General features: G+C 32.1%; 1 protein-coding gene across 2 annotated transcripts in view; it reads right to left on the reverse strand.

Moving 5' to 3' along the window:
* Nucleotides 1-675: 675 nt before the first annotated feature.
* Nucleotides 676-27,345, reverse strand: part of CALCRL (calcitonin receptor like receptor) — a 90,474-nt gene continuing 63,804 nt past the window's right edge. For both annotated transcript variants that reach the window (XM_074339068.1, XM_019740750.2), the window contains 7 exons: nucleotides 18,089-18,215; nucleotides 15,179-15,332; nucleotides 13,864-13,924; nucleotides 13,715-13,781; nucleotides 9,078-9,296; nucleotides 8,874-8,915; nucleotides 676-3,784 (listed from right to left, as the gene is read on the reverse strand). In XM_074339068.1, the coding sequence (XP_074195169.1) occupies nucleotides 3,554-3,784; nucleotides 8,874-8,915; nucleotides 9,078-9,296; nucleotides 13,715-13,781; nucleotides 13,864-13,924; nucleotides 15,179-15,332; nucleotides 18,089-18,215 (901 nt within the window). In that variant the 3' untranslated portion in view covers nucleotides 676-3,553. The remainder of the gene's footprint in view (nucleotides 3,785-8,873; nucleotides 8,916-9,077; nucleotides 9,297-13,714; nucleotides 13,782-13,863; nucleotides 13,925-15,178; nucleotides 15,333-18,088; nucleotides 18,216-27,345) is intronic.

Below are 27,345 nucleotides of genomic sequence, written 5' to 3' on the forward strand. Positions count from 1 at the left end.
ATGGTTAAAAATTTGAAAAGATTATAACACTTCTAGTGCCACCTTCCAGGTTACCTTTGTTTTATTTTTTAGCTATTCTATAACTATGTAAGTTGTAAAAACAGATAATGTAAATAACTCCTTCCATAGAAATATAAATCCCTTATATCCGTTGAAATGAAATTGATTATTGCCCTTGGAAAGAGCTGTTTTTCAGCTTCTGTGAATTCGTTTCTGCATTTCTTACCTGTATATATGTGATATTTATTACTGGTTCCCTCATCAGTGAATGAATTAAACAAAATCTTTGATATTTCTTCATTTTGTATTTGTGTGAGTCACAAATGTGCCCTCTTTTAAAAATTATCTTTCAATGTTGTTTTTTTTTCTTCTTTTCCCCCCCTGCTATTCAATACAAAATTACACAATAGAATATAATGGAGAAAGGAGAAAAATCCCTGTACATTTTCCTCTTTCTGGAAGGAATTTGCATACATCGTAGTTTATGTGGAATTTTCTAGCTTAATAAGCAAATCCCTAACATTTTAAAATATGGTTGAGGAAATGGTTTATGGGTGTATTGAAAACCTCAAAGGGGATAATAGAGATATAACCATTGGTTTTAAGAAGAATGCCACTGATTGCTACAAAGAGTTATGTTGGATTATTCAGCACTCCAGGAAATATAAGTGAAAATCACCTTTAACTCATAACTTTAATATTTTCATACAATCAAAAAATAGAGATATACATTAAGTAGGCATAACATGAGTTGTTATAACTGATCAGGATATCTTTGGTATGTTTTACAGATAAAAGAAATGGTGGTTTCTATTAGCAGATTAAAACTAAGAGAAAATTAAAATAAGTTCACATTTTTGAAAAAATTATTAAGCAATAAATACGGCACTACAACTACCACTAATTCTATGTACATTGGATTACATTTGAACAAACACTTAAATTCCAGAATGGATATTTTATGAATAAATGCATTGGAAAATAACTTTATAAAATTAAAAAATGACACATTAGAATTTTTAAAAAAATAAAATATGACTTGCACAAGTGCTTGAAGAAAAATAGCAGAGCTACATTTTAAAAGTAAAAAAATTCCCAAAATTAGTTTTTAGATACCAAAGAAGTTTACTTTTAAAATATTGATATTACTTTTTCTTCATGAGTAAGATACAAAAGAGATCTTAGTTAGGACTTCAGCTTTAGAGAAGTCTAAAATTTAAAAATATCACACCTGAAAAAATATGGGTACAAAACAAACAGAGATTAATCACTGCCTAAAGCTGAAGACTGTACAATAGATAAATCCTGGCCATAAAGGAAATCTGATCTAAAGTTAATATGATAAAAACACAATAAAAAATCTTGAAAATTGCAGTATAATTTTAATATAATGCTAGCTGATAATTTGACATTTTCTACTATCATTTATGGTTGAGACTTACCGGTTTGTCTGGAAGAATGGTGAAATATGTAAATAGTATCAGCAAAGGATTTGCATCTATGTCTTTGAATAATAAATAGCTAAAAATTGAATTTATTTAAAGATTCCTTTGTATAATTTAGGCAGTAGAACGTCCAGAACAGCATATATCCCTTTTTCTGTGACCTTTCTATGAAATCCACAAATTTGACAAAACCTTTACATGTATATAGATAAATATAAATGTATTGGCTAGGCCATTTAATATGTTAATTCTTACTAAGTTAGATGATTTTCCTGGACAATTTCAACTGACTTCTGAACTCATCATCTGTTTGATGGCTTAAGAAGCAACCTTTAATAACTAAGTGAATCGTTTAATCCATTTGATGCAGGTTGATACACGGTAAAAACATATACATATAATGACTTCTCCTCCCAAAACTGACTTTTACTCATCGATCGCACTTTTATTTTTCCGATATTTCAGTGGAAAATAATTTAAGATGGCTTTCTTCCATCTTAATTTAAATGTTCCATAAACATGCTGACACAAATTCTTCCTTACTGCTATATTCAAATCTTTCACTGATTTGTATTATATAGTAGCTCTATTAAAATATTAAACCACTGTATATGACATATATTGTATTATAGTTTTTTAAAATAACCTGGAACATTTCTAAAGCCGTATATCTTCAGATAGTAAAAGTCAGAGAATTAATATTTTAAAGGGGTAAAAACCATAACAGTAGTGGATTAGCATTTATTACAGTAGGAGTCACTTAAATTTTCTGGATTAGACTGCAAGTTCATCGTCAAAATAAAAGACAAGTATGTCAAACATACCTGTTGTTAAGGTATGAAACACCAAAGCTAAGAAGTTCAATAAAAAACGGCTTTGAGTTTGTTTTCAATAAATATTTTATATGTTATCATAGCTATTTTGTTAGTTCTAAACTTCTGATGCTGAAATCTGGTTGTCTTTAAAATATTTACCAAATATAGAATTCCAGACTCTATTTTATTATAAAATCAGCCCAGATACAGTATCAGATATCAACATTCATATATTGTCACATTATGTATTTGTTTTTAAAAATGTTACCTAGATTGTATGTATTTGAGTTGAGGCTATAAAATAGAATGAGTATTTACAAGCTCACTTTTCACAATTTTTTTTTTTTTTTTTTTTTTTTACAAACTGCCAAGGAAATAAGAAACTCTTCACTGATTTTCTTCATGTGAAGTATTTGCTAAGTTGTCTACACAGTAGAAATGGAAGGGGCAAAGTTTCTGTTTACAGATACAGGGACACTGATTCCCTCTTATGTAGTAAGATGGGAAAGTAGCTGAGCAGGTGTTTTGTAGTATTCAACAGAGCTGTCTCCCTAATGATATCAAAGTAGGATTGCACATCATACATACTATTCATAAAGTCTCAAAAACAGATATGACACAGAGTGTAACTGTGATGCATCAGCAAATCAGTAGCCGGTAGCAACTCGGCTCAGTTACCTTTCTTGGGAAGAAGGTAAGCTTTACAGGAGCAATTATCTGTTCTATTTGAAAGGGTAAATACAAAAAGGGCTAAAATACTCTCCGGGGGGTGGGGGGTGTGGGGGGGGAATAAAAAGTCAACTGCACCAATGAATATGGGATAAAGATTTTAAAAATAAGTGAAAAGCTAATTTAACCTCCAAGTCTATAGACCTTAGCTAGGTCTCTTTAGGCAGCAAGAATAGATTCATGCCCAAGGTGTATATAAACTTTTAGAGCCGCATTTGTTTGTGATTTCATGTAGTAGTGTACTAGAACTGGCTTACACCAGCCACAAGAGTTGATTTTAGTCATCTTTTCCTAATTCCACATTCAGTGTTGTCAAGTTTGTAGATTGAAATCAGCAATGGTAGGACCACCATAAAAACTGGCAAATATTACAAGTCAGGTCTTTCTTTCCCCTCCATAGAGCTAGCTGTTAAATATTTATCAACACCCTACTGAATTCACGTGAGGGCTTTCTTGGTGGCAATCAAGAAATTCATTTAACATTGAAGTCTTCTGATTATAAAGTCATGGATCCAAATCCTGAAGTTAGGAGTGGCATAGCATAGCTAAGTAATACTGCCTCTGTTATATAATATAATCGTTCAACTTTTCTGGTTTTAAGACAATATTTTCAGTATCATGGTAGCTTTTTCCATTTAAGTGTTCACTTGGACAGTCATGAGTATAACTGGTGCCATCACTGGTTAGACTGGTTGACACAGTGTAAGATGCACTACGAAGAGCATCTGAGTGGGAAAAGCCATTTCCAAATTGTATTTTGTATTGGTTCCAGTTTCTTCTCAGAATTGCTTGAACCTATCAATCAAAAAAAAACAGAAAAGACAAGAGCAATCCATTATTTGAAATGAAGGTATTGTATTTATGAGTACAATAAAATAAGTTATGTAGAAAAGCTTTTTTTAAAAAAGCATTAATGTTAATTAATGAACAATATTTCTCTTTTTTTACTTGATTTCAAAAACTAAACTGAGTGAACCATCTTTACATTAGGAAATTTATAGCAATTACTCTGTACATTTATAGTCCATTAATATTTTCCTTTCCATGCCTTATCTTTGAGTTTTAATAATGCATATGAATGTATTGTTATAAAAGTTAATCCATATTTGCCACTTACAAATTTGCATGTACAGCACTGAGTTTTATATCAATATCTTTATTAATAGAATGAGAAGATGAGTGAGAATATTCAAGAAGAGGGAAAGAGGTTAAAAAAAAAGAAGCAGGGATACAGGGAATATAAATCATCATCATCATCACCATCATCAACAGCAGCAGCAGCAACCTTTTATTGAGTGATTATCATATACCAGGTATTGTGCTGCATTCTTGGCAGTGGGGAGGAGATCAGGGTTTTTTGTCCTCATGGAGTTTACTACCCAGAGAGAAGAAAGTGTTGAACAGATAATTACAAATGAGATGAGTATTGTGAAAAACTAGATAGGTCATATATAGTGACTTTGGTTTTATCTGAACATAAGGCACTGGGGTAATTTTCTTCATATTGAGTCTGTGAGGGCAAATAAGAATATTCAAATACATCTGCAACTCAATAAACTGAACATTTCCAGGTGTCTAATGAGTGAAAAGACTGGCTTGGGGGCCCTCTGTTTCTAGGTTACAAATATATTGGCCACATTCCTGTGACCTGATCTGTCTTTCCAATGCATATGCAGCTTTGGATTAGCTTCCTCAAGCTCTCGACTGCTCTTTGACACTTGGATTGCTCCCTCAAAGGGAATCAGAGCATCTAAACAGCAAATTTCCAGAAATTCATGTACTACAAACATAACTCAAGCAATAGTTGTTTAACTTCCTACTAATTATATATAATTCCTCAAATTTTTACTCATTATATTCATGTGTACAGTCAATATTAAACTTTAAAATGAGGCTGGCTTATTTGAGTCTTTTCATTTTCTTGTCTAAGAGATCAAGAAAACAATTGTAATTACAAACACTTTCTAGGCAATAGGTGTTCCCAGGGTATCTGCAGCTCCTTGGGAATCTATATTTCTGGGGAAATACAGTCCCTTATATTCTATCACTTAAAATCTCATTTTATGTTTTAGCATGTAGAAAAATGGAAGAAACAAAAAGTTAATGAGTTTCATAAGAAATATGGTACTACCAGTTTCTATTAGAATTTCAGATAGCTTTTTTTTTACTGTATAATTCAAAAATTATGTAGTGAGAAATGCAATAAATTGGTTTTGAAATTTATATTATTATGAAATTTGGAACTTCAGGACTTTCAAGCTTATTTCTTTATGTATGCTAACTATATCTGAAGGAGTGATTTATAGTCACATAAATAGGGAAATAAAAGCATTTATAGGACAACAAATATATCTTGAAAAAAGTTATACTTTGTTTCCCTTATGGATTAGTAATGTATTTCTAAATTCTCCAAATAACATATTGATATTAAGGTAACTTAAAAATAATATCTGTATATATAATGTCTTCAAGAATATAAGTGACAAGTGAATTGACTTTACAGTGTGACTTTTAAATAAATATTCAGAAATTTAACACAAAAATGACTCGGCCAATTATCCAGATATTACTGATAGGAACTGTTTTTGATCCTGATTTTTATGCTTAATTTATTTCCCCTCACTTTGTGACTAAATGCTGGACTGATGGAATACATACACTATATAGTCTCTGGTTGAAAGGAAGTAGAATGTAGCTTTGTACAAAATATTCTACATAAATGTTGTGGAGAATCTGAGAGGAAGTAATATCTTAGAAGTGAATGTAGGACTTATGGTCTTAAAAAGGAGAGCTTAAATTCAATTCTAAAAGTCAAAATGTTTTTTGAAATATCTGACTCTTTGCTCTTGAAATATCTGCTTTGATTAAGATTATCACCTTATTTCTTCCTTGCAGCTAAATCAGAAAACCATGGAAAGCAATTTCCTGAACAATGGGGACTTATTTACAGAACTTAAGCCTAATTAAAGACCCATAGACCTTACAGACATCTGTTTCTCTCTATAGGGATTTTTATGTTACTCTCTATAGGGATTTTTTTTCTTCATCTGCTTCCTCTAATCCAATATCACACTTGTTCAACAGAACATTAAAATGGCCACTTTTAATAACATTTTAATGAGAAAAATTTAATAGGGAACGATTACAAGGAAAATTGCCATTGGAAAGGAAAACAGTCTGACGTTGTTAAAGATATGAAAATGTTTTTTATTGTTTTACATGTTTTTTATATAAATAGTGAGGCCAACTGTTTAAAACATAACATTACAACTTTATATGTCTCTTAGCACATGATAAGGAACCAATTCTATACTCCTTAACTTAAATCAATTAAAAGATATTTAACAGACCTACATATAAAAATTCTACCTAGTTCTCATTACAGACTGTGGGTTTGGTTATTCTCAACAAATTTTTTTGTTCACTTTATAAAAATATCTACTCTCAAGTGTTGTTAAATATATCCATTAGACTGGGGAGGGTACTTCTGATGACAAGAGTCCCTATTTATGCAAGCAGTGCACATTTTTCTCTCAGTTGACTAGAGATGAGACGAATGTGGCCCCAGTACTTACCAAGCCACAGTTATTTAACTAGTGAGAAATGCAAATAGAAGTATTTTGCCAAAAATACAAAAGAAAATTAAATGTGAGAGTACAACAAAAAGAGACATTAAACTAAAGCAAGCTATGTGACTGAATGTGAACAGCAAGAAGAAAGCCTGAGCAAATGATTTTAAGAAACAAAACCAAAAACTAAGAGGCAGAGACAATAAAGGAGGGATTATAGTATTTCTTAAAATGAGAAATGAATTATACACAAACAGGGATTATATCTTGAAAGGTGAAGAAAAGGGGACAGATATTGGAGATGTTGTGAAGAACTGAAAGATTTGGCAGCAACTTGCTCAAAGATTTTGTATTATTATAATTTTCTACGGCCAACATTTTCTCAATTTTAGGGCATGGCAGAAGATCAAGGTCCATGTCTCTTTTGCTTACACAGATAGAGTGCAACAAGATTGTTAGGCATTAGTTTAGATCCTTGCTGGCCACTTCTTCTAGATTAAAGGGCCAATTGGGATTTGATTCCAATATGATTAATATTCCCTTTTATACATGTATTTTTGAAAAGAAGTGATTTGACAAATCTAATAAGGAACCTGTAATGTACTGAGTATCTACTCGGGGTGGAACATTGTGCTAAAAACTTTACATTCCTAGTTTACATTAATCCTTGTGGGACTTGTGTAAGAAATTTACTTTTATCTCTCTTTAATAAAAGTAGACCCTGAGACTCCAGGAGGTTCAGAGTTTTGCCCAAGATACCACAGCCAGGAACAAAGAGGAATCTTTAGGGTTTAAATGCATTGCCACATTAATGCCTTTTGTATATACTGCTTTCCGTCACAAAGTATTTTACTAGTGATTATGTTTTGTACACTTACAATTGACCCTTTATAAAAATCAAATCTGTTTCTGTCAGTGCAAAGGTATATCTTTCATGTTTCACACATGTTCTTTGGCATTTCTTGTCCATTTCTTTGGCCATTTCTCTCATCTATATTTAACTGTAAATTCCCATATAAGCAGTAAATAGAATTATCTAATTCAATTTACACAGTAATAGTTTATAGGGGAATGTAACAATTGCTATTTGGATTTTATTATCAAAACAAATGATTTATTTATTCGTCCTAATTGCATTCTCTGTCTCCACTTCTCACTGACTTCAGAAAAATAGTCATTCTTATCCTCTGTGTAGTAGAAGAATCATGGCAGCACCATTTAAAGATGTTAAACAGTCCAGTATGTTTTTCAGTTCTATACCACATTGTAAATAAATATATGAAATATATACCTATAATTAAATATTAAAATATTTTTTAATTTTAATGAAAAAATTAAACATGAAATTTTGCTATATGCTATGAGAGAGAAGTAAAATATTACTTAAGTAAAGGTTTACTTTAGTAGTTTTTTTTATATATACATGATTTCCAATGTTGATTTGTTTTATAGGAGTTGTCCTTATAAAGTTATGCCAGCTAGTCCCATGTGTTTTCCATCTGAAGCTTCGTGATAAGCTTCAGTTACCAAGTGTCTCAGTCTCACTCAGTTGCTGTCTGAATTTCTAAACTTTGTTGAATTTTGCCAAAATTCTCCAACAGATTAAAATTTGTCAAGTAGATTAAAGACATGTAGCAAAAAGTCAAATAGCTCTAACTAAGCTATAACACCACATAGGAAATATGGTACTACCAGTTTCTAAAATGCCTGAAACTTTTCAATTAGGAAAGCCTTGGATAAAAATATTGAAATATTCATGACTACATTGACGTGTTGTTGCAAATTAGAGCATTCTCTTGTAAATTTCCTAAACCACTGTGCCTCCTCCATATATAACTGAGAGTTTAAGTTCTTTAAATCCTTTTCTACCTACTGTAAAACTGTTGCCAAAGACCATATTGTGGGTTAGGCAAATAAACAAAGAATGGGGGAAAATGAAAAAGAGCTAATTCTTTTTCCTATTAGAGTATATGTACATTCTATGAGGTTAAGTATTGCCTAGCACTATACATAGGTCAAAGTCCAGGCTTAATAGAATTGGTTCAAAAGGTAGGTCAAAAGACTAGATGAATAAAAGTCACTGATGGAAGTATTTTAAAGTGAGGCTGTATTTGCCCTAGCCTTGAACTCCAATATAACCTGAGCTTTTGGGAAGGAGAGTTGCGTCTATGAAAAGAGGTTCTGTGGTTCTCTTTCCTAATAGAAACAAAATTTGAAATAGTTGTTCCTAAGGAATTCATAATTATGTCTCATTTATTAAGAAAAAAATATATTGCTAATATAAAATAATTGAAGAACAAAATCAATCACTGTACCTCTCCATTAAAGAAGCAGAAGATTGTAGAGACCAAAAGACCCTGTAAAAGAAAAATTGAATAATCTGATTTCAAATGAAAAAGATACAGAGTACACTATTTGTAACCAACTTACTGCATATGTAGTCAAAAATAAAACCAAAGCTATATATACATTTAATACCCAATTTCTCAAGCCGCCTCCGGGATGTAGGAACAGCATACCTGATAGTGCATAAGAATGTGCATGATGTAGTCGTAGACCTCCTCTGCAATCCTTCCTTCAGGTCGCCATGGAATCAGCACAAATTCAATCCCGAGTAATGGCACCAGGATCAGTGTAGCTCTCACAGCTTTCATGTAGAGATTGGATTCTGCTTGGTGAGTAACTTTTAACTTGGTGATGAGAACGCGTACAATATTTAACAGGAAAAAAAGATTCACCTAAAAGAAAAGAAAATGGCAAATGAAAATAATTTCATATTTAATATTAAGAAGCATTACTGAAGAATCTTTGATTTTATAAATCTTAGAATATTTTAAATGTACAAGAATATGTTCTAAAGAGCATATTTGCCTATGATACAATTTGCATTTCTGGAATTGTGAGTTGTTAATTTAGCAAGTACATTGATGTTAATGGAACTAGGTTTTAGATAAACAAAATTATGGTGGAACTATTGTGGAACATATTTAGTTAAGAAATATCTGAGTGTCTTTCTCAGCTCATTTTTCTTATTCGATGGTTTTTCTTTTTAATTTTGCAATGATTCAAAATCTAAAGCTTTTTAAATACTTTCACCTTAAACAAAGGAAAGAATTGTTTATAACAAATCTAATTTTTAAATGTCTCCTCTGTGTCAGTATCTATATTAGGTACTTTCCAAATACATGTTATACCGTAACAACTTTTTTCATCTTTTTGGTTTTTCCTTTCCTTGTTTCTTTTCATAACAATAATCCTCATAACTCCTCCAAGATAATGCTGTAATCCTCTCTATCCTTATGAGTAAACTGGGTCACACACTTGAACTAGTTTATATTCACCCTACCTTATTCTATAGATAAAAAAATTTTGGCACCCCACGGGGCCTTCTGTTTCGTTAATTACCTTCTATAATTTCATATTTACTATGCGTTAATAACTTCCCACAAGAGAAAATATTCTCTTTGGAAGGAAGACATAACATTTCAAAAATATAGTGTGGATAACTAAGTTACTCAGAAAATGCACAGAGTTGTGCTGAATACCTCTCTCTATCTCTACCTCTACCTCTATCTCTGCCTCTTTCCTATCTTGATCCAAGTCAATATCTTTTACTTTTGTCTATGTTCTCTATGCCCATTCCTATGCCTTCCGTAGGCTTATGGATATTAACTCCAGAAGAGTTTCTTAGGGTGCTTATGCTATTATCCCATTCTCTTTCTCGTTTTCTGACCCTGACTTTTAGCATCTGTGCTTTTTTAATAATCCCAACATTTCAAATTACATACCGATGTGTAATTTATATCTGTATACTTTAATAAATTGGAAAAATAGTGGTAGCATCTCATTTAATGTAGAAAACAATGAACAAAAAAACAGACATTTGCTGATTTAAGCCATATGTTATGAAAATAACTGGGCATAAAAATATTCCACTATTTTTCTTAGATAATTCAATGGAGCATATGCTTCAAAAAATAGAGCTCACTGAAAGCCTGATGGAAACACATCTATGAAAAGCAACATGGCTACAGACACAGGAATGTGTCTACTAAAGACAGAAGCAGAATAACTCATTTCAACAGCTGTAAGAATGACGCGGCAGATAACACATCAGCTGTTACTCCACCCATCCTACTATAGTCCCTTGTTAAGCATTCATTTGCTATTTTAAAGTTTTCACTAAATGGACATTACTATCATCCCATAGAAGAAAAGATAATCATGCTCCTTTTTCTGCTTATAAATTTAGAATATAGAATATTATACACCTTCATCTGCAAAAATCATAAATTATAAAAATCAGTAGAAATGTTGCAATGTAGATGCCCATCATCTGAAAATTTTTAAAGGCAAAGTACCTCTCCAAAATGGAGATTCTGGTTTAAAATGTGAAACTAGAAACTAGAAAGCCATCCTACTTTATTTTCTGCAAATATTTCCATTTATTTTAAATAAAAATAGAATAAGAATTTTAAATTTCAGATGAACTATATCTGAATCTTATCTAACTTAGAGCAAAACTAGTTTAGGAAAGGAGGAGAAACCTGTTTTATTCCAATCCCATAAAGTTCACATAGCTAAGAGGCACCATAGGACATTTTCATATCACGATATCACCCTAGGGTCCTGACAGGAAGCAGGGTGACTCAGTACAGTGGCGGTAGGAGGATTCCTGGAAGACATTCCTGTAGAACAGCGAGCAATCACTTAATGCACTGAAGAGACCTAAATCTCTCTCACTAAACCCAAAGTACATGTATGCCCTCGAACTTCCCCTTAGCAGGATCTCAAAAATACTCTAGCCACTCCAATACCACCCTGCTCAAGAGGAAATGGGCTAGAGGAAATCTGAGTGGAAAAAAACTTGCGGTTGTAATATCTTATTTATAAAAATTGTACAAAAACATGTGACCATATAAACAATTGTTAGAGCCCATCCCTCTACCTTGAAATTAGCCAGGAATAGTGAGAGGTACCTAGAGCTTAAACAATGAGAGGTATCTAGAGCTGCTAGAAAAATAGGCTCCTAATCTTTCTTTAGGCAAAGAAGATGAAAGTTTTACGCAAATGATGCAGATTTTTCACTTCCTTTTTACGCTGCAACTCGGGCTATAATCCTATATGATATTTTACCCTCGTGGCACCGTCTACTCTTCCCTCACAAAGTTGATGTAGACAAAGTTTTCCAAGGACTGTATTGGTTGCTATTACATTTTTCGTTTGCTAGGTGCTTTTACTTCTTCCTGGATCTCTCTGATTTAGGCATTGAAACACATTCCACTCTGAAAACTCAGTACTCTTACAAGAAAATTTTGCCCTGTTTTTTTGTTTGTTTGTTTGTTTGTTTTGTTTTTGGTAGTCTCCTGGGTAGCCCAAACAATATATATTTGTGCTCTCCTCAGAACAGAATCATGGCATCATATAGAAATTACAAATCAAGAAACTTTTTAAAGCATTTTGAGAGTTTATTATATTCTAGTCACAGTGTTCATTGCTGAATAGGATATATCCCATTTAATCATTGCAACATCTTATTATTTCATAATCGCAGATGAGAAAACAAAGTCACAGCGAGGTTAAAATCAAAACAAAACAGAACTTGCCCTGAGATCTACAGCCAGCAGTGGTAAACCGAGGTTTCAGTGATGGCCCTTTGAGTACAAAGAATACGAAGCTAGGCTGTCTCGAGGTACCCCTTAAACACAGTGTGTCACACAGGCCTCTATCTAGTATATGCAGGGAGCAAGAAAAGAAATGCTCCTGCCTCTAAAATTTTCACTAGTCTACATGAAGATATAATTCCCATGAGATATAATAAATTCCATGTATTGATTTTTGAACTGGCTGTCTGTGTGGCTAGACACAAACGAGAAATTTGACAATTGCTATGTACTTTATACATGCCAGGCTAAGCACTTTTTATGTGTTAACTCATTTAATTCCTTGTTAAAAAATTAAAAGTCACTATTATTACATTCTCTCTTTACAAAAGAGTGACTTGAGGCACACAGTGATTAGTTCAATTGCCTAAGATCACACAGCAAGTAAGAGGTGGGAGAAGAATTTAAACCCAGGTAATTAGCCTTCAGAATTTAATTAACCCTCTTAGTTTTGACATGCTTTTTGAGAATGGCTTAACAATCACACATTTGACAATGGCTTGAACTGTGTTCAAACATAACCATATACTAAATTGCAGCTAGCAAATATAGTAAAATAATAGAAGAATATTTGTCTTAAAAAAAAAGAATTTGAAAAGAGTTAGGTCACTTTGAATTTTGGCTGAGGAACAACCATCTTTGTCTTTTTATATATAATCAAATGTCAGTGTAATTACAGTCTCTAACACTATAATTACATTCTGTTCTTTAATGCACTATGAGAGAAAGTGTGTTAGTTTGGATTAATTCATTTCCCCATTGAAATAATGTAATGAAAACATTAGATGTGACTTCTGTTTCCTTGCAAACACACTTAATGTGCTGTATACTTGTATTAAGTGATGATCATTATAAAAATTAAATAACAGTTTAAACAATACCCTCTTTTCCCTAATTAAAGTCTTTATTAGAATATTACTCTAATTATTGACATAGCTGTGTAGGTCTTTCTTGTTTACCATCCCCACTTACTGGATCCATCTTCTGTCTTTCTGTGTTCTGCTCTGTACCCCAGGAGTCTCTGAGAACTGTGTCATGGCCCAGGCTTTCTTGCCCTCAAACATTTGCTGCTTCTTGGCCAATGGGAGGAACCCAGAGAACAGAGCACGGGAAGAGAGAGAAGTTTGAGTATTTCTTCCTCCTTCTTTTCCCCTCCTACGCTGTGGTTTTGGCCGTGGCTGTGTTCCTCTACCCAAGGCCAGGGCTTCTCACTCAGTTGCAGTAACTCTATTCTGTCTCCTCTTTGGGTCTAGCCGTGGTCACAACTTCCCACTGTTGGTCTCTGGTGCCTCACCATCCCTCACGAATTAGTTCTTTTACTCTTCCTGCCAACACTTCAAATATAACACCTTCCTCAAACCCTTTTCAATGAAGTACTGTGAGCACATCATCTGTGTCCACTGGGATCCTAAAGAATAGCATAGGCCAGATGTTTCAGGAAACGAAGTTGAAATATGAACAATGACGGAAAAAGGAGAACTTTAATTACATACCAGTAAAGCAGCACAAATTGGGCCGTGGATAATGTAGAGGAGATGGGTATCAGAACTGATCCAGCAGCTGGTGGGAAAAACAGAGAAATGGTGTTGAAGATTTTTGTTTTACTTAGTCTAATAGAAATCAGAACAAGATATTATCTTACTTATCATTGTAGTATAAACTTCTGGCTATGGCATGTATACAAGCAGGAATCAATGGAAATCCTGTAAATATCAAGGAAAAAGAAGATAAATAGGCAACTTTCTCTATAAATGGAAGTCCTAAAGTACATCATGACATGTGAAACTCAGAGATACTCTAGGAGCAAAAATAACTGGCATTATAAGTTTATTGAGTAAATATCTGTATAGTCAAACATTACATATGGTAAAGCGTTAGCGATTTATATTTTCAGGTGTGTGTGTGTGTGTGTGCGTGTGTGTGTGTGTGTGTGTGTATACGTTTTCTTCTAATAGAAGTCATTTTGAATCGGAGGACTGGAGAGCCTAAGTCCATAAATGTGCTCTTAAGCCCCAAGGCTTAGAAAAAAATCCAGTGTTCATATATTTTCTGTAAGATGGAATTGGCCAATATTTGTTAGATGATCACATGTGGGAAAAGTTGAGACTGACTATGTAAAGAAAAAGAGAAAGAAGAGAGAAATATTTTATGTATCAGAAATGTTCATGTTTTGAGCATTCTAAAGCAGGTCTTCCAAACACGAAATAAAGAAATGTTTTATAAAGGTAACTTGAGTGCACTAATGATTGTGTTGTATACATAATTGGATATATATGGATTATTTGACTAGATAAATAAATGATAGATAGATAGATAGATGACAAATAGATGGAGTATAATTTCAGTTATGTTTCTGGAAACTAATCCTATTGAATTTATTTTCAGGATTTTATATTTTGTATTATTTCTGTTACTTTTTTAAACATGCTAGATGTATATCATTGTTTGCTTTGTGAATAATACCATGTCAGGAGATTGTGTGGAAAATAGTTCTTCTGCATGCTCTTATTCAACAACTTATCTGTCTACTCTTAGATAAAATGACAATGTTTTCTTTTTTAAACAAACATTTTTAAAATAGAACTTCAAAGCTGATTAAAACCAATGCCCTCATTTTGCACATGAGGAAAAAGGAGATTCAGAGCGGTACAGAGACAAGATCCTTAATTCACGATTCTAATTGTGTTGTTTTAGTCACCGCATATTTAGCCAAGATACACATTAGATTATTAAATAGAAAAAAAGCATTGTATTAATAACTGACCGATGAGTACTGACAACAATGATTCAATAGTATTTTATTTAAATATATCAATTTACAGCATTAAGGAAAGGTTAATCACCTGAATTGTTTTAAAATGATTAATAATAAGTATGTTTTTATTACAAAGGAACTCTGCATCCTCTAAAAGCTTTCTTAATAAGGTGAATCAGCAGATATGTGCAATGGCACTTACCCCAGCCAAGAAAATAATACCACATTAAGCGTTGCTTCTCTGCAAACACGGCCACCACAATGAGTGTGTGTAGGTAAACGCCTTCACAAAGCATCCAAAAGTAGTTACAGCCCATCAGGTAAAGATGAATGAACTGGAACACTTTACAACTGACCTGTGAGTAAAAAAGGAAAGCAATCAATATTTAATTGCTTATGAATTCACATGTAAGTCAATAGTCTACTTTAGCTGTTAATAGAAACATGGAATTTTCTCTCCTCTGTACAAAATCTTACACACTAATGATTCAGATTTGTAAAATGCAGTCTTCATCCTCGTCTAATGGTGCCTCTGAAGTTTTCAGCCATTGACTTCAAAGGTTTATAATAGTATACTTCCAAGGAAATGTGTTCATTCCAAATCTACATTTAATGGATGTGTGCTTTAGTTATTATGTAATTTTAAGTGCAAAAGTTCCACACATGAATGACTTTACATCTATCTACATTTACTTTAATTGTGTCATCATGAACCCCTTGATTGTCGCATCCTGTTAGAAAAGTCTTAATCATTATCTTAATAATTATAAAAGCAGTTCATGAAGAGTGCCAAATGCTTCAAAAATCTTGCATATTACATGCTAACAGGCAAATACTTATTAAATAATAATCTAATGAGTCCATACTTTATCTTATCCAAATATAGGGTTTGAGGGTTTCATGTAGGTAAAAAGAAGAAAAAGTTATGGTTTTCCTTCCTTTTTTCCTGAGGTCTCCACTTTATCTTCTCCACTTTTAAAAGAAACAGGAAGAGGGAGGTTCAAATACAGGGTAAAGAAAACATGTAGAAGTAAGAGATATAGTTTACTCTATTAACAAGGGAAATAAATTAAAAGCTCTCTGAGAACTGCATGGCTAATTACTCTCTTCAGCTCCAATTTCCAATCTGGAACTCAATAAATAGTGGCAATTATAGTCATTTTTGAAATATTTTTTTTTTCACTGAAAAGAAAATTAGAAATGAAATGCACTGGAAAATAAACATTGGGTTATCATAAAATAGTAATAATAAACTTGCATATGAGTTAGCTTAAAACATTGTAATATAATTGTTTTATTTAATCCTTAAACTAATTCTGAGGTATGAATGGTTATTAGTCACATATTTTATAGATAAAACTGCACTAAAGAAGTTAAATGATTTGCTAATATTCATACATCAATAAAAGCTACATCTTGAACACAAGTCCTTTAATTCCAGTTTTGTTTTCATGACTATACACAATGCCTTATGCCTGAAGGACATTTATAAAACCTATTCTTTCACTAAATATATATTCAGATTGCATGACATTAAAATTTAAATAATATACCATGATGTCAAATATAACATTTTATTAGCTAACTCCTCTTAAAGGTAAAAATGAGTTATTCCACTATATTATATAGAAATTATGGACTTCAGCATCAAATTTTAATCTATGTAGTTTTTAGATGTAACTATTTAATTGAGCTTCTAATTCCTTATTAATTGAGCTTTTAATTTCTTTATTAATTGAGCTTTTAATTTCATTTGAAAAATTTATAAACATGATAAAAATAGCTTAAAGTATGCTTCAGAAAAATACATTTATGCTGGGCAATAATGATAAAAACAGAAAATAAATTTTCCAATAATATATTAAAGTTAATTATATACGGTTTGCCATTTGTGTGTTAAACACAATGTACTTGTATATAAATATAAGATTTAAAATCTCTTGCTCTGCAACTTCATGACAGAACTCTGAATCTCCTTGCTCTAGAGAAATTCACTCTCAAATGGCCGGACCTTGGTCAGTTTTTTATATTGCTAATTATATCCCAGTGTGTTTCCTCACCCAGTGACTTTAGAGTGGAACATATACAAAATTAAGCAATCCAGATGCACATGTGCAAACAATACAGGGAATTTTAGAACTTTGGAAATTACCCTAAAAACACACATAAAGCACATACAAGTGTATTGTTTATTGACTCATTGAGTGAAAATCCCTTCCCTTCTCTGATTTCAGTAACTAGATAACTTAATCTCTAACAAAACACTTTATATATACATACATACATACCGCCCCACAAATCTATATCCAAAACTGTAATATAGATATTACAAAAATTATGAAAGCAGGTGATTTAAAAAACTTGAATACATTTGTTGTTTACACAGATATTTTAATTTAAATGTAGCTTACATATACTTACAAATTACATAAAATATGTAAATATGTATAAGTAAGTTTTAGCTTATGTTTTAAAAATATAGCTTTATGTTATGACAGTCTCTGTGCTTATTTTGTGTATCTTTTGGTACTCATCCTAAACATTGTGATTCCAAAGGGATTGTAAGGAAACATAAACGTTTACTGAGACAGGAGGACTTGGTATAGCCGTTTAAAAATTTTATGTTCATAAAGTTGAATATTACGTAGGGTATGTATAATTCATTTTTCTCTGGTTTTATTAAATTTTTAAAGTCAACCTGATATCAAAAATATAGTTTCCATTTTCCAGTACTGTTTTTTCTAACTACACAGTTATTTTGATTTTTTAATTCGATTGAGTAAATGTTATGTAGTCATAAACACTTATGTCCTACCAGCAGCAGGACTCCAGACATAAAATGAGGTGAAGATAAATGTAACATATATAAATAATTGAAGCAAAGTAATTATTCCTCCTTTTAATATTCAATCATTATAACTTGAGGAATATTGAGATATATTTACTTTTCTAAATTGGAATACAGGTACATATACTCTCTATATGTCAGACCTTAAAAAACACACATATGAGTACTTAATTATGCACGTAATACATATATCAAGATCTCTCACCACTCCCATATCTTCCCTGCTAACCCTTTGAACTTAAGGACACGTCTAGTTTTACTTACAGGATTTGTGGCCACTAAGGCCTGATTATTGGCCACTGCAGTGAGATGAATGATTGTTACAACAGAGTTACAAATGAAGGAGAAGAACAGATTTTTGTGCAACGTAATCCTTTGGCAACTTAGGCTCCTAAAAGGCAAGAGAAAAAGTGTGATGACATCTTAAAATGTTTCCATCTTTTTATTAATTATCATTCAAATAAGATACATTCACAATTCATAGCAGCTACATCAAATTTGGAAGAATTACTTTTTCTCCCCAAGATTCACTCAAAATAAAATATTAATTAGGGAAAATGTATAATTCCTTAAAACCCAGAGACAAATGAGTTACTTCAGTACAGTCACACACACAAAATGTGTTCTAATTCTCTTACTATGTGATTAAAGGACATACTGCATTTCCCTCTTTTAAGTAAAAACAATGCCATATTGTGGGCAAAATTTTGAAATGATGAAATAAAATCCTTCAAATGATGGAATGAAATATTTAATATCAAAACCAAATACCTAAGAGCTCGTATGAAATCATTTCAATACAGAGATACAAAGCTTATTATGATTATTTTGCAAAATTATCCAAATAATATAGTCAACATAAATAATTCACTCTATATAACTTAAACCAAATACTTCTCTTTTGGAAACCTTGATATCCAGTTTAGTTGTCCATAATGTTGTAATAAACTGGACCATTGTCAAATCATGTTACTTTTTGCTGTGTAAATATATTCTATTTTCTACAAAATTAGCCTACTGCTATTGCTTTAGTTTCTTCCATTTCTCTCTCTAAGTGCTGTGTAACTTAAATTTAGACAGGTAGTCTCTGACATATGCTTTCCATCAATGTCTAGTGGTAAAAATGGCTCAGATTTTTCAGTGATGCACATTGTTTTCTTATAAACATATTTGTTAACAAATATAACTACATTAGTACAAATAAAATCAACTTGTAAACGAAAACCAAAACATGTACTTGGAAAACACACTGAAATGAAACTAAAAATATTCCAGTATTTTTTCAAATGTTAACCTACAAATAATTTCACCTACTCTAAATTTTTAAATGGGCTTATTTTACTCAAAATATTTTAAAAATTATTCATAAGCTTTTACAAAACAAAACAAACAAGAAAACCTCTCTCTACTTTCTTTAAATGTTATAACGTCTCTTTCTAACCTAGCATCACTACAGATAGAAAATGTGGTTTGTGGGTCTGAATTGTTTCCATTTCATATCTGTGCACATAATTATTTTAGAACATTATTTCAATATGTAATTTTAACAAGCAGAGTTATAGAGGTAGTCGGTGTGTCAACAAAACCATTACACTTCATGTGTAATGAACTATGTCTTTCAATTCTATTTTGGAACAATTAGAAGCAGGTAGTATCAATCAGTACCTGTAGCTCAGAGTGGGTTTTGAAACCTGACCTGAGAGTGAATCTGGACTGTGCCACCTATGGACAGTATGACTTTGGGCAAGATATTTAAAATCTCTAATCCTAAATTTTCTCATCTGTAATATAGGGAGAACAATAGTACTTCATAGGATTGGCTGGGAGAGTAAATGAAATAAACCATGTCTAGTGTATAATATAGTGTCTAACACATCGGCGGACACTCAACTATTATTTTTAACATAGTTATTAATTACATGGCTGGTTTTAATTAAGTTTCTAATTTTTTTCTCACAAATAATAAAATATCATCAAACTTCACCTCAGTAATATAAAACTGTCCATGTTTTAAGCAATACAATGAAACAGTGAATTGTCATCATTGTTATGAAACACAAGAATTTAACATTAGAAAGACAGTTTCCATATGATGAAGGGTAATAGCAACCTAAATTATCTCGCCAAGGAATTTCATTTTTCCCAGAGTTGTCTTCAAATCACCACTTCCATTATCACGTTGACCTCAAGTATTATTCTGCTCCATATTCAAAGTTCTGTCACAGTATGGATAAAATACTTGGCCTTTGTTTCCCATTTGGCTTGACATGAGTTAGAAATTTCCAACTTAAACTTTCCTCAAAATTACTCCGGAGGAAAACTAGCTGAAGGAGGAAATACAAGCAGTATAAAAATAGTCCAGTTTGCAAAGTACTGCTTTCTTATGCTAATTTATCTAATTTAATTTCCAAATGCTCAGATCATTTCCCAAGAGAACATTATCCATGTATCCAAGAGGAAAGCTCATGTCAATCTGAACACTGCCAAAAACAATAGGCAGAAAGCTATAAATGTATTAAAAGAACAAGTACTATAGCTATCTTTTGTTTACTTAATGGCACCTTGAATTGATGGGACCACCTGGTTATGTATGATACAAAGTAGATATAACCTACATCAATAATTCCCTGGTGAAGGCTGTGGGTGATCCATCTGGTCAGCTTAGAAAGAGTACAACAGTGTTTCTACCAAGATGCTCAATGAAGGTCCCTCTGAGAGGAGGAAATGGTTGCTCTTGTTCTGTCATGTTCCTTCCTCCCCCGCCCCTGCCCTTCAGGGATGCTCATTTAATATCACAGAAGAGGATGGGCTGCATAAGGAACAGACATCTCTTTTTGTGTGGCCAGTTGGTCTGCTGTCTTGTGTGAACTCCTCCCGTGCAAATCACTTTCTCATCTCCCAATGGGCAGGAAACCAAGAGAAGAAACAGTCAGGCTTTCTGAATGTTGGTGATTTTTACACTCCAAAAAAATGCCCTTTTAAGATAAAATTCATTATAAAAGTAAAATTCACCATTTATTGTGTCCTTAGAATATCTCAGTCACAGAGATAAAATTTTATATTCATTATCTCGTTTAATAACCCCTTTGAAGTATCACTATCCTTTAATAAAACTGAGTTAAGCTGTTCAAAGTCACGATCTTATTAAGTGATCTGCTGAATTTGAATGTTGAAGTTTTTAAGACAATAAGAAGGCTTCTGTAGCTTGTAACATTCATTTAGTCACTTGTAACTCTTTATTGATGAATAAGTAACATATTATGCTCTGTTTCTAGATCCTGGGGAAATAGTTGTGAGTAATACAGAGCAAGACCCTGATTTCATGTTACTCGTGTGACAGTGGAGGGTAAATAGACATATCGATTACATAATGTAATTCCAGATAGTGTTATATGCTTTTTAGAAATTAAAATAGGATTGAGAAGCAGATAAAGGCTGTGCCAGAATGAGAGGAAGACTCAAGATAGAACTGAAACAGAGAAAAAAGAGGAGAAAAAGCATTCCAAGCAGATAAGGTACCCCGAGTCAGTTTTATTTTTTAAGTTAAAGTGAAAGCTTCAAGTTTTTGAGGGGCAAGGAAAGACAATTTGAATAGAGCATAAAGGAAAACTCCACGTTGTTTTTTCCATTCTAAGATGAAGAAAATTAAATTTGAAGAGCATAGTTTATAGAATGACTTCTTGATTCTGAAGCTCATAATCTTTTGTGTTGCATTGCAGTGTTCCATCAGCAAATGTTAGCAGCATACTATCCAGTCATTCTTGGTTTTTGTTTTTCCTAATTACTAAAAAGATGCTATAGTTTGCAGGGCTTACTTTGACTTTCTTGTCTTGGGTAAGGTCTAGAAAAATAAACTGTGTCTACGAGAGTGGAAAACCAGATTGCAGTATATATTATGACTTTGGGAAGAAAAAAAAAAGTTGCATTATTTATGTTCTCTATTTCACAAAATTTTAATCCATTCAAATGACTATAGTTTTTATACCAAGCAACAGATAATTAGCTGTCTTAAAATAATTTGTTGTTTTATTCCCATGAAAACTTAGTTATGCTTAAATAGCACTTTTCAACTTGCTTAAGCAAAACAGATAAAATACACTTATAAAGAAGTTTCATATTTTTCAAAAATATCAACAGACATATATGATCTCTAACATTGTTAAGCTTTTAATAATAAATGTACTTTTTAAAATAAGGCCACATTCATTAATTCAGTTATTTATATTTCCATACCTGGGACTCTTCTCCAGAAACCAGTAATTGGAATTACATTATAGCAGAACTGGTTTATGTTCAACTAAATCCATTACTTCTTGCACCACTCTCATTATTTACATCTGATACTCTAATGTGGAAATGCAGTGTTTTCATTATATAATTGTAGTGGACATATATAAAAAGCTTTCCATCCAAGCCTCACATTACTGAATAGGAATGTTTTCAGTTTTCACCACGTTCGGTTTGAAGCAAATGGATTTTTCAGCATATTGATTAAAATTCATTAATTTTGAAATTGACCCAGTGAGTATAGTCAAATAGAACATTGTATGAAAAACTATAGTTAATTAAACAATATCCACTGTTAAGGTGGAGGAAGCCTGGTATGCATACAACAGAATAGGCTATATCTCAGAATCACAGTGCCTAACAAACTTACGATGAATGAATTTATCACAAGACTTGAGAAAGCAAGAATGATCCTGGCTACACACTGAGAGGTATGTTATTCAGGAACTACTAGATGACTGTTTCTGAACTCAGCCATTATTACACCTGACACAGCAGATTTGCCAGATTTAAAAAAGAAAAAAAAAGAAAAAACTTAAGTGAAAGTTCTGATTTGCCAAAACAGGTTCATCAGGGTATGACTTATAGAGTAAAACTCTTTGTTCTCTATGTTTCAATGTAAAATTTCTTTAAATAGTTAGCTTTGTTTAAAATGGACTTAAAGATTCAATCATGAACAGTTTTTAGGAGAAAAATTATCGCTTAGAGAAGAAAACTATAATTGTTCTCATTCAAGAGATATGTGAAGAAACCGGAAATGAGACAAAAATTCATGATATTGATTGACTATAATTCAGATATTACCTAAGAAAAAAGTGAGAATTTAGGTCACTTGTCCTGAAAAGCAAAAATATAAGCATTAAAGATTATTTTATTAAGTTGAGAAAGCTTTAGCCTATCAACGGGATAGATTTTTTTTTTTTAAATTAGGACCTTATCCCAACTACCTAGAAATGATATCATTGTCTATAGAGTTGTAAATATGCAACTTGTCTTTAAAATTGTTTGGAATCAGTCTCTGAAATGTCAGCAAAATTAAGATATTAAAAAAAAGAACCACTTTTTCCTCATACAAGTCAGATGTTATATGTGCTCTTTTATGTGCAAGAAGATGAAGCCCTTTGTCTGGGTTGAAAATAAGAACAACATTTGCTGTGCTCTCAGATTTTAACCAGTGATTAAAATATAATTTATAACTAATTCCAGTAAAGTTTATTTATTTTTTTTATCTAAAGGGTTCTGCTTTGTTTTTCCAAGGATAATTATGAGCAAGTCATTGCCTCTCAGGACTTGGCAAATCCCAAATTTCTGTCTCTTTCTCTTCCCCTCCCTTTCTGTTCCCTTTCTTTTTATCTCCCACCCTGACTCTTCCCTTTAATTGGCTCTAATAGAAAACTGAAGTATATCTGGTAAATAGTGTTTCATGTTCTCTGTTTCTAATTTAAAACATGGAGAAGTAGTAGACATTTTTCTCTCTCTAAACAAAAAATAACCAACTGTATCCTAAGTCAACTTTTTGTATGGTTCTTGGTTTTTATTAGGATGAATCAGTAAGCCTCAACAAATGAGGAAAAAAGTTACCTCTACCAAAGACTAAACAAGAATGACTGCAGTATCAGGAACTGGGTTCAGAAGCAGAAAGGAGGTATTGACAGATTTTTTAATATATATATATATACTCAATGATTTTATGTGAAACATCAGCACCTCTAGGAATTAGTTTGTAGAAAGCTAAAGTTTGTGTTGTTCTTGACTATATGAACATGCTTCATTAACATTTCAATTCAGCATTATCTGCGGTGGCCTAGGTCTTCCTTCAGTTGAGCTGGAGAGTCTCTGGTATTGTTTTACACAGATGCTTCAACTGATTAGGATTTTAAGGAGGCTGTCTGATGATGGAGACAACAAATGCCAGACAAACACAAGGGACTTGCCCAAGGTCATGATAAGTCATGGGAAACTCAAAGTCAGTCCTAGAAATAAGCTTCTAACTCAGTTTATGTCTTCATTCCTTAAGAATTTATTAAATGCCCACTATGTACAAAGTCTTCAGCTAAGTCCTGGGATGTGTAAAGAAACAAAGTGGAAATAATTCTTGCTCCCATGAAGCTAACTTTGGGACATCCTTTACATCCTGTTTTAGTGGATAGTTGTTTTTAATAGGTAGCAGCTTTTGCTATTTCAACAAATGATTCTGTTGAGTATATATTAGAAGTGTCTTAAAAGTAAAGACTACAAATTCTTTAATATAATTGAAGCAATGAGTAAGCTACATGGTATTTCATGGGCATAAAAACAGTTTTATTATTTTTGACTTACTTAGCCAGAAGGTTTTCTGATACAATTATACTAGTAAATTGGTTTATACATTTTTCATTCATTGTTTACTTGTTTTTCCATATGAAGAGTATAACACTTTCTTTATAAATGTGATGCATATAAAACTAGAAATTGTGTTCTTTAATTTTGTTTTGAAAGAGTCTACTGGTATAATATGCCTATCAGGGCTAAATATTTATATAATGATATTTAATGGACTAATAAGAAAGAGTGGTAACTATGCCAATAATAGACAATGTTTTCCAAACTAGACACTCATCTTAACACTGCACATATATTATCTCAGCCCTTATATCAAAGTTATGGTATAGATACTAACAGTATCATTTTTTTTAAAGATGAGAACTTGAGGATTAAGAAATGAAAGAACTTGTTCCATGCATTGCAGCAAGTGACAAAGATGGGATCTGAGAGCAGATATGTCTACATACAGAGCATACTCTTAACCACTCTCCGGTAATGAAGGATGTCTAGACATATAAAAGAAGTACTTAATGCTATACCTGGGTCTTACTTGAAGAGTGTTTTTCATGTTTTACCTAAAGCCCAAGAATGTATAATAAGAAAGAAAAATTAGTTTGTAGCTTTGCTTCTTTCTGTTCAAATTCTCCATTTTTAAAAGACAAACACCAGTAAAATTACTAAGTCAAACAGAGAGGACACAGATCAGGAGAAACACTGGACAATTTAGTTAACTAGTTAGAGCATACATAAAATTAGGTGTTGGGCTAGATAATCTCTTCATTTCTTATGGTTTACAAAATCTACCTGTTGATGTTCTATCCATTGTTTAACACTTGTTTCAAAGAGATTATCACCTCAGGAATCTTCTGATTCTGTTACCTCTGTCTTTCCATAGCTTTGTAGATCTATGATAACTTTTTTTTTATTTACTTTGTATTATGATTACACTGGGGTAGTGTTAGATGGCTACATAAGTGTAGACTGTGTACCTAATTGATTAGTATAGTCTGATGACAAACTCGTAACTCTTACCATTTATTGAGATATTCCTATGTGACTGGTACTATGCAAGTCTATTTTACCCAGTATTTTAAAACAACATCATTACCCATTATAAAGAAACTGAAGTTTACGGAAAAGCAGAATCAGGCTAAGTCCATTCTATTAGTAAGTGACAATGGCAAGATTTGAATATATCCCGTGGTTTTAATCACTGAATTATACTATCCATTAAAATTAACCTGTGCCTGAAATCAAGTACACATTGGTCATGCTAACTTACCATTAAAGATTTTTTTTGATTCACTAGAGATTGAACAGTTAATTGTAAATTCATTATAAACTTTAAGGATAAGCCATGTAATTCATTGAAAATTTATTTATTTATTTATTTATTTTTATTTATTTTTAATTATTGGGGTGACAATTGTTAGTAAAATTACATAGATTTCAGGTGTACAATTCTGTATTACATCATCTGTAAATCCCATTGTGTGTTCACCACCCAGAGTCAGTTCTCCTTCCATCAGCATATATTTGATCCCCCTTACCCTCATCTCCCACCCCCCAGCCCCTTACCCTCTGGTAACCACTAAACTATTGTCTTTGCCTATGAGTTTTTGTTTCTCATTTGTTTGTCTTGATCTTTTACTGTTTTTGGTTTATATACCACATATCAGTGAAATCATATGGTTCTCTGCTTTTTCTGTCTGACTTATTTCGCTCAGCATTACACTCTCAAGATCCATCCATGTTGTCACAAATGTTATTTTTTTGTGTAGAGGCAAAAAACCAAATTCCTTATATTGGCAAGATACTCATTTGCTTTAACAAGGTTTTGCCTATGTAGAGTGCTACACATCTCTTTTTAAAGCATGGGATTTAGCAAACAGATACATGCATTTATTGTATACAGTGCTCTTAATTATTTTTTAATTGCTATTTTTCTGAAAAAACAGGCCTATTTCTATGTGAAACATGGAGACAATATTTGGAGAAACATAAAATTTCTAGTCTCTCTTTTAAAATGAGATGAGTCTGCAGATTGTATCTTTAAAGCTAAAGTACTAAGCATATATATGTATATACAATGTCAATTTTTTTAAAAGTATTTTTCCATAGAGAAAATAAATTAATTCTTAAGTTTTAAATTTTAAGCCTTCAATTAAAAATTCTACTTTCTTGTGAGTATTGGTTAAGTAGTTTTAAATATTTGTAAATATAGATGTAAAATTATTGAACCACATTATCTTTCAAACCCTAATCAATAATAAATATAGTTTATCTGTAGAGACTGCTTTTAGCTTGCAAGATACTTTCAGAAATGCTAACTTCCCTGATATTGAAATTGTGTATTTTGGCTTCAAAAAATTAACTCTTCCACTCTATGTGGGTGCCCCAAAAATGTGACACATTTTAAGAAAGGAAAAACCTATTAAAAATGTAATACTCAATATATACTGATAACAAAAGATGAATACAAGTCACATTTGACTTCTGGAATAACATGAGGTGCTCAAAGTGGTTACCATCAGCATCCAGACACTTCTGATTGCAGTGAACTACTACTTGGGCAACGTTGACCAAAGTGCCCACTTGCATACGTTTTTTCTTGGGCACCCCCAGTATTTGTCTTTATTAAATTACTGCTCTTTCATAGACTTGACTTAGAAATAGTATTACAGATCTTTAGGTCCATCTATGGACCTAGAATAAGGATCACCAATTACAAATTCGTGATTGAATGACATCTAATTTCTGTCTGAAAATCTTAAGTGACAGGAAAGTCAATTGGTCAATTGGTAGTTCATTCTATTTTCTTTAACTATTAAGAGTTCTTTTATTTTTTAAATTAAGCCAAATATTTTTTTTTATGTTATTATACAAAATCTATTCCCAATATAGTCATTTAAATTTTTGAAGTCATCTGT

The sequence above is a fragment of the Rhinolophus sinicus genome, linkage group LG01, assembly GCF_036562045.2.
Source record: "Rhinolophus sinicus isolate RSC01 linkage group LG01, ASM3656204v1, whole genome shotgun sequence".
Taxonomy (NCBI): Eukaryota; Metazoa; Chordata; class Mammalia; order Chiroptera; family Rhinolophidae; genus Rhinolophus; species Rhinolophus sinicus.